At 38.1% G+C, this 20,647-nt stretch overlaps 2 protein-coding genes across 5 annotated transcripts in view; one reads left to right on the top strand and one right to left on the bottom strand.

Moving 5' to 3' along the window:
- The window catches only part of nbeab (neurobeachin b), a 210,987-nt gene that overhangs the window by 145,141 nt on the left and 45,199 nt on the right, over positions 1-20,647 (top strand). For all 4 annotated transcript variants that reach the window (XM_044120829.1, XM_044120830.1, XM_044120828.1 and 1 more), the window contains one exon: positions 1,632-1,768. In XM_044120829.1, coding sequence (XP_043976764.1) covers positions 1,632-1,768 — 137 coding nt within the window. The remainder of the gene's footprint in view (positions 1-1,631; positions 1,769-20,647) is intronic.
- Positions 1,880-4,711, bottom strand: mab21l1 (mab-21-like 1). Its single transcript, XM_044120836.1, has one exon. It carries the CDS (start codon positions 4,313-4,315, stop codon positions 3,236-3,238), a length of 1,080 nt encoding a protein of 359 aa, XP_043976771.1. The 5' UTR covers positions 4,316-4,711; the 3' UTR covers positions 1,880-3,235.

The raw sequence follows: 20,647 nt of genomic DNA, 5'->3' as shown, positions 1-20,647 counted from the left end.
ACCGTTTAAAATCTGTTCAAGTAGCCCACTTTCCTTTTGCACAAACATTAGTCAAACACGGCATTATCTTCCGTAAATGGTAGCAAAGATTAAACTCTTCCTCTAAACACTTCTCCCAAATGTCCACCTCATTGGTATTAGACTTTTTCCGAGTTTGCTTGAGGCATGTTTATTTTTCATTTAATAAAAAAGCCCTAACAGTTTGCCATTATGGGCTTTAGCCCGTACAGATCCTTCACCCCATGTAACTTGCCCTTAATTTTATTATTCTTATGTAAACATTTAATGTTATAGCCTAATTATGAGGATCCCTGAGGGGATTACTTCATAATCCTCTTCTGCCGATGAGCAATAGATACTTAATGCTTCAGGCTGCAGTGTGTGTTTCTCTTGGTGTAGCTCTTTTGGGACAGATTACAGTGCCTTGCCCAGAAGTGTTATTTCTTTTTTTATTATACTTTGGGGACTTGGATGACATTAAAGACCTCAACTTTTATTGTTGTTAAACCAAGTAAAAAAATAAAATAAAATTAGGAAATGCAAAGAAATGGGGGAATATGTTTCACTTAAGTCTAACAATGATTCTTAATCTCCTGTAAATAATGCTGCAAATGCAACTAAAAGAGCTTGAGGTTATTGGTTACCTATGTGAAGCTTGTAAGCACTGTGTAACATTTGCTCTGATAGCATCATCTGATAGGATCAACGTTAATGGAGCCGAGCAATGCTGAGAAGGAAAAAATATACACGTATCCAGGGGAGGATGGTTTTACTGTGCAGCAGGCAAGAGCGATGAAGGGACGCTCTGGGAGCTCCAACCGAAATCCACTTGTATTTCTGTAACCCTATCTCCCATAATTGGCTGAGGAACGCAGATTAAGATTGACGAGACATTAAAGTGGCTCTTTGGAGTTTAAGGGATCGATAAATATCCCGATTTTCGAGGGCTTTCGCTTGAGAGCAGACAAATCACTGTAACGGGGCTCTACAGCGACACTGATCTGACAACATGAAGGAGGAAGAGGGTGGACTGAAATAAGAAAATGCGATCACTATCAGCCCACCATGTTCAGAATCCGGCCTAATGGGTGATCATTTGCTGCTGAAATCATTCTGTAGGACTTTGCTTGTGCTGTTTCACTTTACCTTTCTGAGACACATTCAAAGAATTGCCGTCTTAATTAAAAGCCTTCATTTTCTCACCATCGTGAAAAATTAGAAACTGGACTTTTCTACTCACTGGTAACACTTTTCTGGATAAGCATTTTATTTCTAATTAGTTCTTAAAACCAGATTTTAACAAAACAATTACATTTTGGTTTTAAACTACACTGAATTGCACATTTTCCGCACCTCTACGGAACAAATCTTCTATAGGGCCAAAAACAAAGCATTGATTCTGTAAGACTAAAAAAATATATATTTTCTTTCATTTTTATTTACACTTTTTTCTAAATATAAATCCAATTAGAATGCTAACAAAAAGCGCTATCACCATTATTAAAGATGGCCTACAGGTCGATAACGAGACTGAATCCGCCGTCTTGGGGAATTAAGGTTCCTCCATAATCTAAATAGAAATATTATCCCGGTAATGTTCCCATGTGTCCGTCCTATTTCACCCTCCCCAGGTCCGGTGGTCCTGAGCAGCTCGGCCCAGCTTGTCGCCCCTGTCCTGGTCGCCCGCGGAACTCTGTCCATCACCACCTCTGAGATCTACTTTGAGGTGGACGAGGATGACCCTGCCTTCAAACGGGTCGACCCGAAGGTAAGTAACCTGCAAGAAGCGGACGAAATGCTTTCTGTTGTTCTTCCTGTAAAGGAAACAAAAATTCTGCTGCACTTGATTATTTATTCGCCCTTTTGACGATATTCTGTTTTGCAAAGAGAAATCCGAGTTTGTATGTTTGTGGGGTTTTTTGTTTTTTGCTGTTATGTATATATATTATTTATTTACTTTATTAATTTTTTTGTGCTATTTTTACTTTTTTTGTTTGCGTGCGCTTTTAATTTTTGCAATTACTAGGTTACTCCTCGGATAACTTCTCAAGCGCATATTTTAAGCCAGTTATGTTTTATTATTTAAAGGGTTTGCGTTTTAAAGAAAATATTCACGGGTTTACAGATATTACTATTTTTTATTTATTGTAATTTTTTCCACACTATTCATAGTTATTTTTAATAAATGGTTAAATATTAATCGCACTTCATTATGCTTTTGCATCAGGCCTTCTACGCTACCGTGCAGTTGGCTTTTTTTTTTTTTTTTTTTTTTTTTTACAAAAAGTGGGGGACACAAGTATATGAAACAGCTCGTTTTATTATCTCTTTAAATTAGATCAAAGACAGAAATAATAATAATAATAATAATAAAAAAACAGATCACAGATGTTATAATCCAGTGTATTTCAAGTGCATTTTTTTCGAATTAAACTGTAATATATATATGTATATATATATATGCATATACTATATATAGGCTATCATTTTCTTTTTTCTTTTTTTAATCACGTTGGCCTATAAGAATGATGAAGGAAAAACAACTCGAGTACTTTTAAATAATCATTCAAGTAACGCGATGGAATGTTTTAGATGTAACAAATGTCGCACGCTTACCATCAAAATGTAAACTCTTAAAAAAAATAGAAAATGTCCATTGAAACAGGTGAGTCAGACTACCACTGATGCAAGAATAAATTAAAAACGTTTCTAGCAGATAAAGAAAAAGTTCAGATTTAAACAGGTGGATCCTATTTACTTGTCACAGAACAACATTCACAATCTCAGATCACTTGATTCACAATCTATGAATGTATTTACAGTATAATCAAATGTACAGATGTGTTGTTTTTTTATTTATTCATAGTTTGTTATGGGCTTGTATTCTAAAGCATTTGGGAAAATGTTGGATTTTATCTGTCGTGTGGTGCGAAAGAAAGAATAATAATAAAAAATGTCCTGTGGCCTTCCGGATTAACTGACAATACTTTGAACTTGCTTCTGAAAAGTGTAGTAACACCTCCAAAGATGAACAGGAATAATTACAATTGATACTGTTAGAAAAGAAAGACCGTAGTGAAAAAAAGCTAGGCCAAAAATATTTTAACAGAAAGTCACATTTCACAACTGTTTGGCAAATTTTCCTCTGTCCGTTTATGAGCTCTTTAGACCTCTAACACATATTTAAAAGGAAGTAAATCAACGTATATATATATTTTTTTTCTTTTGTGTTACCTCAGAGTTTCTCCAAGCTTTTGGGGTTGGTCAGTATTTCTCTTGCCAGTCGCCAAGTCTGTTTGGCTGCGTTCTCTAGAGCCGAGTGCGGTTTTCCTTGAAACAGGTCTAAATTAGGCAGAAAATAATGCGGGCACCTCCTGCACTGCAAACACGAAATAAGCTGCAATAGTATCCCGTTCAGACGATCGCCCAGGCAGTTTTCATCCCAGTCCGACTCCCGGGGATGTTTCTCACACTCGTAGGAAACCAAAGTTTTCATGTGGTAGTTGTTCAGGGGCTGTCCCGGCAGCTCCAGGTGACGGTCTCGCAACGCCTTGAGGACCGACAAGCATTTCTTCCTGCACCCGCCCAGGAGGAGCCGGTTCTCGGCCTCGGCGAACTGCAACACCCAGGCGTCGCTCTCTGCCGAGCTCTGCTTGCCGTTCAGCGAGTAGCATTCTTTGGATAACAAATTGAAACCCTCCGCCTTGACTTCTGCAACTCGGTTGGGTCCCGGCCAGGGTATGTGCGGCAGAGGCCAGTGCGCAGCGCTTCGCGGCCAGATGCCAGTGCACTTGAAAGCAGGCGTTATTTGCACAACGTATCTGTCTCTTATGCGCAGCTTTACCTCGCTCGTGTCAGCGACCATTTTCACAACATCTCTATAGCTGCATTTATCCACAGCCTGGGCCACCAGCGTCTGAAATCTCGACCGGATCTTGCGCGCAGAGAGGTAGCCGGAGGCGGTGATGAACTCGACCCACAGAGACATGCTTCTCTTGCGGCCGTCGCTGAGCTTGAGGACGGCGCAGCCCGGCAGAGAGCCGTCATCTACGAAGTTGAATACTCCCATCTGATTCAGATAGAGGACGACCTCAAACTCGGTGGGAGAGATGACCTCCAGTCCCTCGAAGCGGTTATCCATCTCGCTGAGGGAGCTGATGAAGCGCGGCTCCTGCACCTCCACCTCCTTCAGCACATCCGACACCACCTTGCACACCTCGCGGATGGTCTTGGAGATGGCCGCCTTCCGAGATTGACATTTCTCGTTGTAGTATTTGTTGAGGTGATACACTAACTTTGCCTGGGCGGCTATCATATTAGGGCAGAGATCCGGGTTATACACCGGAGTCTCGCAGTAAGCCGAGGGATCCAACGCGGCTGTTTGTACGGGAGCCAATTTTAGAGAAGAAGGAAAGCAATCTAAAAAGAAAAAAAGTCAGTTTATTAAATGGCGATGCGCTCAGAGCACATGCGTGATAAACATAACAGTCACAGCTGTTGTGCCGTAAACTGCATTGAAGTGCTCAAAACAAGTTCTCAAAATGATCCGAATGACGTGATTTAAAGTCCATTTGCACTTCGGTCAATAGCGGGAAAATGTCTCTTTTTGCTCTGGCCGCCGTGCCAGTTTGGAGTCCGCGTAATTGCGCTGAGTGCAGTGTGCCCTCTCGACGCAGATGGCTGGCGTTGCTGTGTTTTACAACAAGGAGACACACACGCACACTCTTTATTATGAGGGAGGAGTTGAGATCAGGATGTCCAATCGCTTTCCAAAGCGTCACAGCAGTTTATGGGAAACAAATTAATCCCCGACTGTTAGCCTATATACAAATGAAAAACAGTACATTACTGATTTTAAAGCGGGAGTCGGTCGAACACCTACACGTTTGGATTTATCGATATTACTATTTATTTGTTCATTTATTTTACTAGTCCGACATACATCCGGTTTTTTCAAACCTCTGTATTAAAAAAAATAACGAACAGAGGACGTGCTTAGGTTGTTTAATACCGCTAACAAAATTATTACTGCATTTATTTTTTTTTTTGAAAAAAAATTTCTAGCCGTGTACGAATTTTATTTTTTCCACTGAAGGAATTGTGACTAAATATAATGAGGGAGATTATTCTAAAGTATGTGGCATTAAAAATACGTTTTTCAAAAATTAAGTATTCACTGTAAGTTGTATTCCCTCTTAAATGTTTTAAGCACTAAAAGTAAAAGTGTTTTTGTAGTTTATACTTATTTCTTCTTAATGATTTAGTAACTTATCGAACAGCCTAGGGAAGAATAGGATTTTATAACTTGGGCTTTAAGCCGCTAAATTTATAACTCTTTGGTGATCAGTTGTCTTTTTTTTTTTTTTTTTCGTTTTTTAAGTGTTTTTAAAACACTTACGTTTTGTTTAAAAGAGCGTATTCATGAGACCGATTTCTTTTTTGTGTTGTTCAATGAGAAGCAGTGTGTTTGTATTAACATGCAACTGTATTTTGCACAGTTGCAATTTTATTTACTAAAAAGGAAATTTGTAATTTAATTTTTTTTAAATGATCATATTTTAGTAGCATGAGAGAAAAATAATTTAAAATAATGAAAAATAATAAAGATTAAGTTTAGATTTCAAATAGTTCGCTGAGAAACTATTTGAAACTAAATTAAATCTGTATTTATTGTGAACATTTCATTGCAAAATTGAAGTACTGTATATATATATATATATATATATATATATATATATATATATATATATATATATATATATATATATATATATATATATATATATATATAATTTATTATTAGGCAGTTTTGAAACAATGAAGCAAGTTTAGCAGTAATTCTAGCATTTCACAGTTGCATGGCTGAATATTTTAATAAGTACCCAGTGATTCACCATGAGGACACCATGTAACTGCACTTACACTAAATTGAAGAGATGCCTTCCCTGGCTCTCATCAGTGCACTGACACACCATCTCACAGTGTACTGTTCATGCTTTGAAGAGGACTTCAAAAAGATGATGCTGCTGCATAGATCAGATAAGGAACACAAAGGCATTTACACCCATCTCTGCCCTCGTCAGAGCTGCACACAAGCAGACATTATGAGGGCAATCCACTGCTGCTCAGCCTCTGCTCTACCCACACGGATGCGGCTGAGGAGAGGCGTGGTGTGTGAGGAAGGACCTTGATAGATAGGTGACTCCCATTATCATCACAGCCTGTCATGAGCACATTGCTAGTAGCTGTTTGGCAAATGCAGTTGTAATTTTACACTGTTACCGGGCAGAAATTACAGATTTGCAGTATGAAATCTAATTGTGTGATATGCCAGAGGTTATAGCTTTTTTGTAATGTGATAATGCATCTTATTTCTTCAAGTGTATCACATTTAGGACAAATTAAATTTCACAGTCATACATTTCAACTCTTACTGACATATATGGGCAGCATTTATTTAGGATACAGAGGGAAGGTTTCCATGCAGGGAGAGGTAGCTAAAATCCGGTTCCCCTCTCTGGCTTTAATAGTCTTTTCTTCTGTCTGTAGCTCAGCAGGTACTTGGCTTTTATTGAAACCAGACTGGCCTCACTTCCCAGACTATCATGCTCTAAGTCAGATACCTCAGAGTCAAGTTGCACCTCTTGAATTTATACCTCAGCCTTTGACCATCCATATGCGTGATAGAAGTGTGGTGTGGGGTGGGAGGGATTTTCATTGAGATTATCGCCTCTTAATCTGAACCATGTGGCTGCATGATTCCCAGTGCAACTCAACCTGCTCCACAGTCCCATGACTCGAGTTGTCAAGTCTGGCCCCGGACATTCATGTCTTCTTACTCATACCATTACAACGCTGCAGTCTTGGCTGCTCTGTATCCCATCCTGCCAGGCTTTTGGGGGCTCCCAAGTTTGATAAATGGGATTGTGATATTAGTGCACTTCTGCTTCTGGACCAGCAAAATGCACACACGATTGTGTAAATCAATACAATGACTTCTACTTCCTGGCCATGTGACACTGTTTTGAAGGCCTCTTTGTTTTTGGAGCATTCCTCTGCAGTTGTTCAGCCTTTCTCTCTGTTCTTCTATTTTCTTCAAGTAGGACTGTAAGCTTGGAATAGGAAAAGTTCTGTTTGTCTTATAACTTAAATGCCTTCTGATGATGATTACTTGGACTTTTAATATTGTATTTTTCTACTACTGAGTAGTAATATGCAATAAGATCATTGCTAAAGGGTATATATTAACTGGTGAAATTAACCAATATGACCCGCTCCCTCTCAGGATTAATCTATATTAATTAGACAAAATTGTATCAAAATGAATATTTGGAGGACATCCTTAATTTGTTTCCTCTGTTACAACACTATCCAACAGCAGTGTCAGTAATGCTCTGCTGTAACAGATTTGAACTAATTCTCTGGATTAACTCATCCTCTCAGCAATCTTAAAAATATCCATTACAGATGATCTTTCGTAATTTTATTAATCCTATTACAGAAGAACAAATAATGTCCATCCCATGTTTTTCCATTAAACTGCTGTGGTTCTTTCAAGCCACTTAATAACATTCGCCAGAGCTACGAGGCTAATGTGAAGATTAGTCCAAATGGATAAAAAGAAAATCTAAAATATATTTCTGTATAAATCAAACTAAAAAAAGTAGGCAATTTAGAGATGTGACACTACTGAGACTCAAGCTGTGAAAAATAATGTACTCATGGGATTTCTACCTTTGACACAATTGTCTGTAATTGTGTTTATGAGAATGTCAGAGAGAATTTTATTAATAGAGCATTATTATTCCATGCAATATGGTATCTCTGTAGGAGGCCAGCTAATTTTTGAGCCTGGAGCCTCAATGGGGACCCCCTTCAGATTTTGCCCATTCATTTATTTCCTTCTCTGCTGTTGTGTATTTGCAAACTCATTTGTGTAAGTCGGGAAGCCAGTTTCCTGACGCCACTTAACTGGAAGTTCTCTCAGATCCTCTGATATTCACCTCAATAGGCACTCTTCTAAAACTTGAAATAAATCAATTTTATAATTTTATTTGTTATTAAAGAAATGAACAAAAGAACTGTTTTATTAAATACATTTAAAACTTAATTGATTGTCTAATTTTCATTTGACCCTTTACCCCTCCTCTCTGCAATATGGTACGGTTGTCAGCCTGGTGATAGATTACATGCATGCATTTGCATGAATTTAGCATGAGTACAATTTTATATTGTTTGTCAATGTAACAATCCAGAAAATATTTGGAGCCATCACACAAAAAAAGAAGAACTTGGCATTTAAAGCAGCTTCTTCTGCACAGGGTGGAAAAATCCCATTGAGGTTAAAGTTGCTGCCTTTCAACTTTTCTATTATTGCAACATTTAGCTCTGCATTTCTTTTTTGTTTCACCTACAGTGTGAAGTTTTGTGTTTTTAGGTTTAAAATGATCTTGATGATTTTGTGAGAATTATTCTATTTATTTACATTCCTTTTCTTAATATTTAATGTTGCAGTTTGTGTTCTTTTTCAAGGTTTTTGCAATTCTCATCGCTGAAAGAAATCAAACAATCGCAAAGTGATGAATCTTAATTTCAAAGTGTCTGCCATGTAAAAGTGGGCGCTGTAATCATCTGCCCACTGACCCCTTGATGCTCATATTCAGACCTCTCTGCAGCACTTATTGCTGATGAATAATTTCAATTCTCAGGTCGATCGAACACATTTCTGACCTTCATCTGATTTGATCTAACATTGGGAGTTTAATAAGGCAACAAAGTAAATGAAAGAATTTGGAATTTATTGTTAACATTTGCGCAGTCAGTAACAAAATGTTTTTTGGGGGGAAATCTGCAACAAAAGTAGGTGATGTTGCCTAAATAAGGGATGAAGGGTTCATAATTGCCAGTCTTGGAGATCTGAGGTGCGGGGTGCCAACTGTCAGTGCAGGGCTAATGATGACAAATGTCTCTCTATGCAGATTGCTGCAGCAGTGTGAGAGTGCAGCTGAGACTGGAGGAGAAAAGAAAATGCAAGGGGCTTAACAAGCAAAAGCTTGTGTGCACATTTTTTTATTGACCTACATGGGAGTAAACCTCCACAACTGTAGAGAAGACTTTAAAAATAAAACAGCTTGATGCTGTTTAAAGCCACAGTTCGTCAACAATGCCTGTAAGGTATCTCAGTGGTGTTTAGGTCTGTAAGAAATCACTGCATCTGTAAATGTCAGTCCAACACAAAAAAAATGAACCAAAGATATTTTATCATCTTTTAAGCCCTATAGAGGAATTTACTGATGAGATGAATAGATATATATGTTTTTAGAAACATATATAGGCGCCTCTAGAAAGCAATCGTATTTTGGGTAACAGAACCAAACTGTTATTAACTTTTTTTCATTAAACTGCTTAGTAACAAAGGCCATAAATCTGATTTCACTTACTGTGACGTAAGGTTCATGCTAATAAAAGAGCAAACCCGGAGTGCTTCATGGCCAGCTTTCCCCAATTTGTTGCATGAATGGCTTTTGAAAGGGGTCCCTCTCTGTACAAAGGGAGTCTCGTCTTTGTTTGGTTTTGCCCCATCTGTGTCATCTGGTGGTCTTTGCAACGGGGTGGTGTCTCAGGGTGCTCCCCAACGGCGTTGCCAGTTGTTTTATGGACTCGCTGGAGTGGTGCGGGGAGTTCATAAGTTGGCTGGGCCATTGTGAGCTGAGCCCAGCTGACACGTGTGAATTGACTCCAGCATATTGACAGATCATTTCCATTAATGAATCGCTGGAGTCTGTCTTGTTTCACTGTGTGATTTACGCCCCTGCTTCATCATCGTCTGAGGTTAGGGTTAACTAATAACACCCTGAATGGCTTAACTCTTAATTGCTGGATGAAGGGAGTTGTTCCTTTTTGCCAGCATTGGGAACTTTAAAGGTTATATAAGTGTCAACCTTTTGTTATATATGATCTTGTGATAATTTTTTAAAGTGCTAAATTACAAGCTCTAGCCAAGATTGTCCTGATTAGCATGAATTAGCTTCTTGTTTTCAGGAAAGCATAATTTACCATGCTAATATAACAACAAAGAAGTTAGAAAGCAATACTCCTCCGTAAAGTCCATGTTTACTGTATTTAACATCTAGTTTTCAGCAGGGGTTAGTGAGATTGTTTTCCATTTGATAGTGAGCTGCTTTTGTTTGTAACCACTACCGTCTCATAAGCTTTGCCCTGGTCTTCCCATGGCGACCATCCAACTTGTTCAAAGCAACAGCCATACACAGCTGATTTCGCTGGCCACAGTCTGGCCTGTCTCCCCCACCACTGCTGTCACATGGAAGCCACATTTGCTCGCCACCATTTTATGCTGCTGTCACCCTCCCTTCAAAAGCAGAGGGGAGAGAGGGGAGGTGAAAAGGAGAGGAGGGAAAGAGGAAGGCTCACCCTGAGCGGATGCTAGACAAAGATGGCAGCAGAGACATTTTGTCTACTTTCATTAGTTCTGCTTGTGGTGAGCTGTGCTGAATATTAGCCCGTTACTAACAGAGCCACACATTGTGGAGTGCAGACAGAGTATGTGTCACAATCATATCCAGCCCACCTTATTTCCATCATTCTCACCTAAAAAGTGGGACACCCGGGTTTTGGTGCCAATTGCTCATTTTTTTATGGTAATTATCATTCGTCAAGCCGCGTTGTGTGGTAAGTGTGACAAACTTTATCACATAAATTTACATAAATGTTCCCATTAGGGTCAGATGCTTTAGGATCAGCTCAGATCATAAAAGCAGCTGTAAGTCATTCAGATAGGAAATTTATAAACATATCCTGTAGCTTTCAGTTATGTTCAGAAGTGTTTTTATGGCAATCTCATATTTTAAACCAGTTTAAATTAGAGCTGCCATTTTATATTGCTTATCAACCCCCCGGTAACAGTAAACTAATATTCTGACCCTGTTAAAAAATAAAAATAAAATTATATCCATTTATGAATTTTTATTTCTTTTGCTGTTTTCTTTGTTCATCCATGCATTTATTGTTCCAGATTAATAAATGGATGTAGAGTTGTGGTTATCGGTTGTTCAGTTCAGTCTTCATTTAAGAATAAAAATAATGTATCATGCTCTGTGTCAGTTCACCCATTTGCCAATTTCCCAATTATTTCCCAATATCTAACCACTGGGTTGACATTTTTCCCTTTTTGCTTCAATTCCTATGAAATATGATTGATTAGGACTCCTAATTATACCAAAGTAACTTCAATAAACTTTTCATAGAATCTATCAACAGTCATTTAACCAAACTTTTTCTTACGACGGACAAGTTAAATGTTTATATTTTAAATATCTTTACTGAGAGCAAATGAAAATCAAAGTAAAGTTTCCTGCTTGTGGACAAACCTGATTAAGTAACGGTAAAGGCTCAAGATAAATTAGCACTTTTGCCAATTTGTACCTCTAATTTGTTGCACTCTAGTTGACATTTATTTTAGTTCTGATTTTATTTGACTTGTTAACTTCTATGAAATATTACAGATTATTGCAACAGATGAAACTGTATTAAGCTACTGCTGCTAGATATTAGTTATTACAGTCACATAGTCATGTTTTTCACAGCAGACCTTGAATAGTTTATAGAAAATTACTTTAAATTGTTGGGTATAAAATCTCCCCTAGGGAGCGGAATTGCTGTCTCAGGCTTATAACTAATGTTAATGTATCATGTCAGACTGCTCAATTTCATACACTAAAAAACTTAGAAACACATTGACTAAATCCAGTGTTTTTGTTTACCTAAATAAAACGCTCACACTGGGAGCCTCAGACTGTTGCTCCGAAGTGTTTGTGTAGAGATGGATCTGAATGTTCCTTTGTCCTGCTGGGCTTTCATCTGTTGGACTCATTATAGTTGTCATCTCACTGGGCTCTATTAGAGAATTTCAGGAGACTGGGTCCCCATGAAAGAGTCATGATGGGCAGAGAAGTGCTGATGTGCAGGTTCCTGCCTCCAGGCTTTCTCCTGCTCATGAACAGCCTGAAGGCATATAAAACAGGCCTCCCAGGCCAGCCGATGAAACATTCAGGAGTGAATGTCATGACTTTCCTGGTGGTTCTCGGTGAGCTGGGCCTGAAACTGGTGCTGGGGGGAAAAAAAAGTGAAGTTGTTAAGTTATTATGAAGGGAGCTTCTGGAATATTTTCTTAATGATTAAGAAAAATATGCCAAAAAGGTGGATGAAAGTAGCGCAGAAACGGATGAAGTTGTGCCGTTCTACCTTGTTAAATTTCAAATGATTTTATTAGCGTCAGTTCTGTGGTCTTGGCAGGGCTTTGGATGTGTCTGAGCGGGGAGTTCAGCAGCTGGGTGAGAGCATGTCGGCTGTTGACACCATCTAACGAAGGGAGGATTAGGAGTTTACAGAGGCAGTAATATGATAGGTCAAAAAGAGGAGGCACTCCTCCACAGTACTTGGCTCTGTAATGAATGATTGACTGGAAAAGGAGAAGCTGCCACTCGCTGGCTGAGTGCTCATCTTGACGTCTGCCGCACCGCTCCACGGCTCCCCTTGATCACGTTTCGCTGCTCCCTTCTCATCTAAGGCACCAGTCTGCAGGGAAAAGCAGCTTTTCCCTCTTATTTTTCTCTCTAATTTACACATTTAAGACATTTTTGTTTGCTCATTTCAATTCCTTTTTTGTCAGTGAGCCTCTCTCTATCAGTCCTGCTCACAGCCCTGAAACCAGCCCCCCCACAACCCACACACACACACACACCCCATCCCACGCACACCAACCCTTCCCTTTCCTTTCTGTTTGCCTTGAGGCAATGAACTAATTTCAGGTTCAGTAATTGCGGTGTGTTGTACACCTGTCTGCTATTAATTCTCCCCTGCCTCTTATTGCTTTTTTTAATGAGATATTATTGTAATTATCATCATTATGCTGTTTTTTATAATTAACTTGATGAATGTTGGTGTTATGGAAGTATTTATTCTCTATAATCAGTGTAAATGTGTTGGGAACTTCTGAGGACTAATGCTTTCAGACTTTGGTTATAAGTGAACTTAGTGCTTCATTCGCTTGTATTCAGAAATAAGAGTTCCCGCCTAAAGCACAGTTTGCTTTGGATAAGATGAGGAGAAGTGGGAAGCCTGGTCACTACTGAAAAGGACCCTGCTTGTAGCCGTTTTAAAACCATTACAGCAATGAAAGGCTTTACAATGGTTAGCGCCAGGCTTTGTTTCAGCCTGTCACAGGCACCTTGTGAAAATCAAATAGTCCCTTTTCCTTAAATGAAAAGGTGAAAAAGGGTTTGTCCACACTCCCATCTTTGAAAAATCTGGTTCCAGTTTTTTCTTTTTTTTTTCTTTTTTTTTTTGGTATTCACCGACATGATTCTGAATGTTATTGTTGAGGAGGCAAACTGTTGGGAGGGATGTAAAAGAAAATCTTGACTGAATGAATAATGTGTATTCCCCCACCCCTTAGCTTTCAATCCAATTAGAAGTTTAATAAGGGTCGTGCATAGGGACTTCACGCTCTATATTGGTTTCTTTAAGAGTGAGACTGGGAAAAATGACAGGGTTGAATGTCCTATAGGTCCAAATGGAAAGGCTGTGCACTTCGAAATATATTGAAGGGTGTTTTGCCTTGTGGTGTTTGAAAATGTTTGGGCCAAGTGTTGTGAGCTGGTTGTAAATGGTCTGTCAGTAAGGCCACAGATAATTCAGTGACCTTATTGCGCCTCTCAGTCTTCCCGAGAATCGTCACATTGCTCACACTGGCTTCTATTTGCCTAATATTCCTACAGGAGTGCATCCATTTGAAGTGATAAATCACTCTTAATTGAATTCTGCCTGTGAAAATTGTCTTGTTAAAATTTGTTTTCAAGGGCTGACTTTGAGCAAATAACATTTGTGCCTCTAATTCAGCACTCTTTATGACTAATAGCAATATACCTGTTTAAAGGTATCAGACAGTGCTTCATTGAGGAGTCATGTTATTATGGGTAAAGTTGTGGAAAACTGACTAATTTGCTGTGTTAGACCGAAAAGGGCTGCAAATGCTAAGATCCACTATAGTCTTTAAACACCTGACAAATTTACAATAGATGATTGTTTTCCCTTTGAACTGCACTTATTTTTCTGTCATTTCCATAAATGAAGCCATTGGTATTAGGAATTTTGTTTTGTTTTAAAACTTGGAAACACTGACATTTGCCTCATTCACACTTGTGAATGAGAGGTGGTAGCTTCTCAGGTGGTAGCAATTACCTGATCTTTGCCCTCCTGACTCCTTTGTGTTACCTTTAAGCTGCATTGGTGTTGTCTCATTCATTTTTTATGTATTTTGGTTAAAAGTTCTTTTAGAATAGTCTTTATTTTTTAGTCACAATATAAAAATGTATGCGTCTCTGTTTCCCTTTTTCAATCAGAACACTCAACAGTCAGCACTGTTTTTATTCTTGACCACTAAAATGAACACTTGTGTAACAGGGTAACTACCATCAAGGCTTGAGTGTGTGTAAACATGCACAAAAGCCGTATATTTGAGCTTTAATCCTGCTGTTGGAAGGAAAGTGGGTAGGGGGTCCAAGAAAAGAACCCATGAAACCTTTGTGAGTTTGTTCACATGCTGCTCCACTTTCAGCATCTGACAGCCATTTAACTCCACACGACCTGGTTTGCAAGTGCTATCGTTTTGGCGCTCTTGAATCCTGTTAAGAATCGTAATTACAATTTATGTGCCCCCTGCATTTCTTTGAAGAGGTATTGAGTGAGGAAAACAACTCTGGTAATGAAGGACTTTCACTTGTGTGTCAGCATATTGCCACTGTAAGATAAAACAATGAGACATTTCAGTCTTTTAAAAGTATAAAATGTTTACCCAGTGGTTGCCGTGCTTAGAAAGGGTTTCTTGTAATGCTGATAAAACGATGCATCTTGCAGGACATATTTCTTAGACTGGATCCCTTTAAAGTATAGAAACAGCATGAATAGTGGTGCGAGTGATATGAAGCACGTTCAATGACTTTCAAAGAGAAAAAGAAGAAAGGGTGAGCATAATGCCTAATAGGTGCTTTAGTAATTTCTGAGTTTTCATAGCTTAATCCGTTCTGAAAAGCTCAAGAGAAGAAAGGCTGCAAATGGCCCTCAGTATTAATTTGATGTGACTTCTGTACAATAAGGGCTCTGGATCCCAGAGCCCATTTTCAGGCTTACCTTCTTTTATCATCCTTAGCCTTTGGAACTTTTGCCTAAATGTTTCATGAAACTAAGGCAGTAAGCCTCTTTGGTATTCTGTCTTTATAAAGCCTGATTTAGGACTATTGTTACACTGTGTTGAAGGCAAAGGAATGCAACACTGGAGCCACCTCTCCATTCTGCGACATTCAAATTCATTTAGTGCAATTGGGAGAGTTCTTGTTAAAACACACATATACTATGCCTCATTTCACCTCTTTCTTTTTAAGGGGTCTAACCACACATTCACCTTATGAGAGAAGATGATGTACAAAATCGTGTTTACAAGAAGGAATGAACAATCTTAGCATCATTTTTGGATCCACATTTCTATTTTCACAAAAAAAGAGTAAAACTTTCACACAAACAGTTAAAGAAGGCAGAATAATTCAGCCTATGCTTACCTAATTCTAATACTCCTGATGGGGAAGAAAAAAGCATAAAAATGGACTTTTCACATCACTACAACCAGAATAATTTGTAAACAAACTTATTCTGAAGAATATCAGTTCAGTATAGAATTTTCTATACTGCTTAGTGATTTATTGACATAGTGTGATTTGAATTAGAATGCAGCTCACACTGAGCCTTCAGTTCGGTGCCAATAGAAAGCACGTTTTAACTTTATGGTCATTACTATTTTTGTCATATTTATCATTGTTCTAGTTCTACGCAAAACTACACAAAAGATGGCACTTTCAATGCTAATATTACTAAATGTTTCCAGCACGTTCAGGTGAACAATCTTTTAGTCGAACCTATCAACACAACATGGCAACTCAAGATTTGCTTTTTCTCTTGCTTCAAAATAAAAGCCTCTGAAAGAGAACCTCATTGTCAAGACCACTTCCATCTCCAGGGCTCATAATTATTACTTAAAGTCACAATGTAAAATAAATATTTCAAAAAATTTAAAATGTTTTTTGCCTGTTTGTTGTCAACATATTGACATCTTCTTGTGATCTTACCTTATGTTTAGCTGAATTAAAGAAAATCAGAACCTCTAAAGCTTGACATTTATAAAGCTACTCTGAAGATTGGAAAAGAAGGCAAAATTTTTTATCACAACATGTAGGGCTGATGCCTATGAATGCTGCTGTGAAATATATAGAGATTTTTTTCTATCAGGAAAAGCATATTTTCTTTGTATGCTTTTAAATTAACATTGTGGAAACCAACAATGCACATAGGCGTTGGGTCAGTGACCCTGGAGAAAACAGCTTGCATTAATATGCTTTAATCCAGTGTAATTAGTCAAATTACAGCACACCAAGCAGCTTGTGTGAAGCTGCTGGATTTGGCAGCCACACAAGAGGGCTTGGAGTCCCACTGGACTACAAGGGAGACCTCAAAAGCTCAGTAAATCCTGCTCTTACACTCCTTCACATCATTTTCCCATTGTCTTCCATCTTTTTTTAATGTTTAACCTGTTTTGCATGTTCTATTTTCATCTGGTTGCCATATTTGCTTTTTAAAAAAAATTATTTTTATTAATGAAAGACTGTAAAGGACAGCATATGACCACTCAAATATTACATGCATATTGCTCAGTCTTATGCAAGGTCAGATGTATGACATCTAGGAATGCAGTGGCAAGAACCACAGACACAGTTAAGGCATTTCCTTATATGGCAACATTAGCATTAATAAAATTATTTCAGCCATATAATTACATGAGGATAAAGTGCAAATTATTTAGTGCACTCAACAACCAGATTATCATCCAAACCAAACCCTGTTCAGCCTACAGGGGTGAGTCTGTATGACAAAAGGCTCTCATTAGCATAAATTTACAAGCCCTCTTCTTCAGAGAAGCCGATAAGAACCTGTTCCACCTTTCCTTTGGCCCTGAATGGCTTGTTGTGCTTTTGGCAGTGACAGATAAGTCTGGGTAATTCCACTTTATGCGTGAAAAAAAAAAAAAATGCTTCAAATTCTGGCTGCATCCCGAAGGTGTCACCCACTATAATCCTCAAACTGTGCCCAGTAGAAAGGGCGATGTGTGTTTTCCTGATGATATACTGCGAATGACATACAGAATTATACGAAGGAGGACAAATCTGTAACATGTTATTAGGCAATTCCTTCTGAATAACAAGGATAAAAAGGATAATGGATGAGGGTGTCATTATTACCTTGGTTCCAAAGAGGCGTCCAACCAAAAGGTTGAGAGACAAGATTAATTGAAGACGAGTGAGGCGCTCATTGCTCATCAGGCCTACTCGTCTAACCACTTGCTCTTTCTGGCCCTCTCCTCCTCTCTGCCTCTCCATCCTCATCTCATTCTTTCTCTTGTTCTCCGTCCGGTTGCTCTGAACCCATATTCCGCCCACACGACGTTAAAAAAAGAGAAAGAAAATGTGGGATTTAAAATGATCAGCTTGGCAGTTTTAGCAGCAGCAAGAGGAAGCTAGTTCTCAGGCCAGGAAGATGTCAGTCATCTTAAGGCTGACAAGTCGCTGAATGTATCCCATTAGGAAAAGCTTTCTGGCTAAAAAATCCAACCCTCAAGACTAAATGATGGCATTCCTTTGCTAAAACTGCTTGGAGATGGCATCCTTAAGCTGTTTATCTGGGGGATGTACTTAACAAGTATTTTTGCCACAATGTTGTTTGTTAGTCCTTTTGTTTGATTTTTCAATCAAGTTTGCTCACAAAAATGTGAAACTTTATTTTAAAAAAAGGTTTTTGTATTGTAGCACTTATGCAAAGGGTGTTTGGTTTCACTTGAATTTGAAAATGTACTTTTTGAACATTTTTGTCAGAAGCAAAAGACAACTGGTACTCCAACAGAAATGACCAAAGTAGCACATGCCCTCTATTTGCATTGTTGTTTTTTTAGAGAGGGCTACTATTTAATAATATTTTCTTGTACTACACACATTGTCTTGCAAAAAACACAACCCTTGTGCTGCTTCAGATTTTTACTGTTGTCACATTATTACTACAACTCTTGATAGACCAACACATATATGAAATGTGTGAAGTGGAAACGGTATGCTGTGTCTGTTATTTTCCAAATAAAAATTTTAAAATTGTTCCACTTCACACATTTGAACAACTTTTATGTTCTAAAGATGCACATTCCAAAGAATGTCTGAAAATACCTTGCAAACTAGCTAAAGGTCAGTTTTATTGGATGTGAATATTAATCTGTCGGTCTATAATGTGACATCCAATAAAATTTATGTCAGAGATTACAGTTGTTATGTGACAAAATATAAACAGTGTTTGCATTTACACTTTAAAATCAGTTGATTAAAAATAAAACTGTTTTGTAACTTTGTTTTTTGGTCTTTAATGCTTATGTAGAAATTAAAACAGATGTGATCTGCAGTTTGATTGTTCATGTCAATACGCAAAAGTTTTGTGCAAGTTTATAAGATACATTAATTTATAGTGCAAATACAGTGCATACATATGCTATTTATAAGCCAAATAAAATATCTAAATAAATGAACAGACACAAAATGCAACTTTGTAGACTTTGTAGTTATTTTATAATTATTTTTTGCTTCTTCTCACCTCTCGGATTTCTTCCTTTTTTAATCACATAGCTTAATGCCAGACTTCCTATCAACAAGAAACCCAAGTTTAAGTCCTGTTTGGATTTTTTTCTGGCATATTTTAGGACTTTAAAGTCTTACATCCACAGAATCTTTATTTTTTTAAGGTGATTGCATATTAGGACCGCTCCTCCCACCCGTCCTACCATGGCAGCTTTGAGGACAGAGCTGCAGGGTTCGCTAATGTGCGTGAAATACTATCCTCGACATGAATGTTATTGACAAACCTGGCTGGACATTTGGGGCAGTGAACTGTCAGTATATTTAATGCATATTCATCTCCTTTATCCCACTGGTCTTTCTAGAGCACTCGAGCTGTGTCATCTTGCCACACTCCAGCAACCACCCAAATATATAGTGACACTGATTATGCAAATCTGTATCTTGTTTTCCTCCAATACCTGCATTAGGAGCCTGCTACATTATTGAAGTTGAGATACGGGCCCTTCAGAGAGGAACCAAGTGGAAATCTGGGGAAATCTTTTACATATTTTCATTTCTACACATCACAACAGTTGTCACATTAAGTGAGAATCAGATGAGAAAAAGCTTTGATGTTTAGGCATACATTATAAATCTTTGCAGGGTGTAAAAGGATTAAAGTGTAAATAAAAGTGCAGATTTGGGCATGTCTTTGGTCACACGGTTAAGATTTTTCTCCGCATGGCTTTGTGAATTTAAACAGTCACATATTACTTTTATTTCACAGTGCGTGGGCACACCTGAGTTGTTTGACAAAACAAAAAAACATCAACTGTCTCCTACTTTTTTTCAAAGGACATAATCCTTAAATTAGAACTAGACCAAACTTTCTTTGCAAAATATTATGTAGTAACTGTTTCATTTTGTTGCCACTAAGTTTCTCAGAAAGATTCAGTTCTTTTTCAGTAACATTTGGAGTTGTTTTCCTCAAACCTTTGCTAACATGAAAGCTTTTCATGTGGTTAGTTGAATACCTACGGTAATCTTTGAATCTTTTTACTTATGTTGTCTAATTTTCCTTCTGTAAACAGAGGTACATTCAATGTAATTTGTCTTGGCTTCAAAGGAGTCCCTTGTTCTACACTTTGCTTCGTACAAAGAATCTGGATCCTTAGCTATTGAGAAATGATTGTTTGCTGGAGGCGTAGATTCTGTTGAATTTTTGAGCAATTTGATCTGATTTCACCCAGTGGCTAATGTTTCCCGTGATGTGTGTAATACATCAGCTCCATGAAGCTTTCAGAAATGGTGTGGACTTTATACAACCTCATGGGGAGAGGAGCCATGACATCTTTGTAGCAATAAAATATCTTTTTTATTCCTCTGGCTCTGACTTAACCAGCTCAATATATGGAAGCACGACCAACACAGATTGACTAGCTTCGTTCACTTTTTCTGCTGCCATTACCAAATTACAGGTTAAGCTATAATTCTCAATAAGCACAGAGACTGACTGTTGGTCGTTCACAACTCCTCCTTCTGTCTGCTGATTGGAAACTCAGCTGGATAAATCCAGCTTAATGGGAGGAAGCCCAGACAGAGCACTAAAGGCATTGGCCAGGATAGTTTAAAATATAAACATTTTGGGCATAGTGGTGACGCCAATGTGGTTTAAATTGTGTGTGAGAGAGGATTTGGCCCTGCAGCAGAACTTTTCAACATGTGGCAGCTTGGCTTAAAAATGCAAGGTACACAACAGTGTGACAGGTGTATTGTAGCATTTAGCTTCATGCTTCAAAAATTGTTATGAGTACTAATGGGGGTAGTTGGAAGATATTCAGTGGTTTACAATATAAGTCTGTGTCTGTGTGTAGGGCCTATTTTGACTATAATGTAAACACAAATCAAATTAACCATTGCAAATTAAACAT

This window comes from Gambusia affinis, linkage group LG06 (assembly GCF_019740435.1).
Source record: "Gambusia affinis linkage group LG06, SWU_Gaff_1.0, whole genome shotgun sequence".
Classification (NCBI taxonomy): domain Eukaryota; kingdom Metazoa; phylum Chordata; class Actinopteri; order Cyprinodontiformes; family Poeciliidae; genus Gambusia; species Gambusia affinis.
The sequence above is the reverse complement of the archived record's forward strand: the minus strand, read 5'-3'. Positions and strand labels throughout refer to the sequence as shown.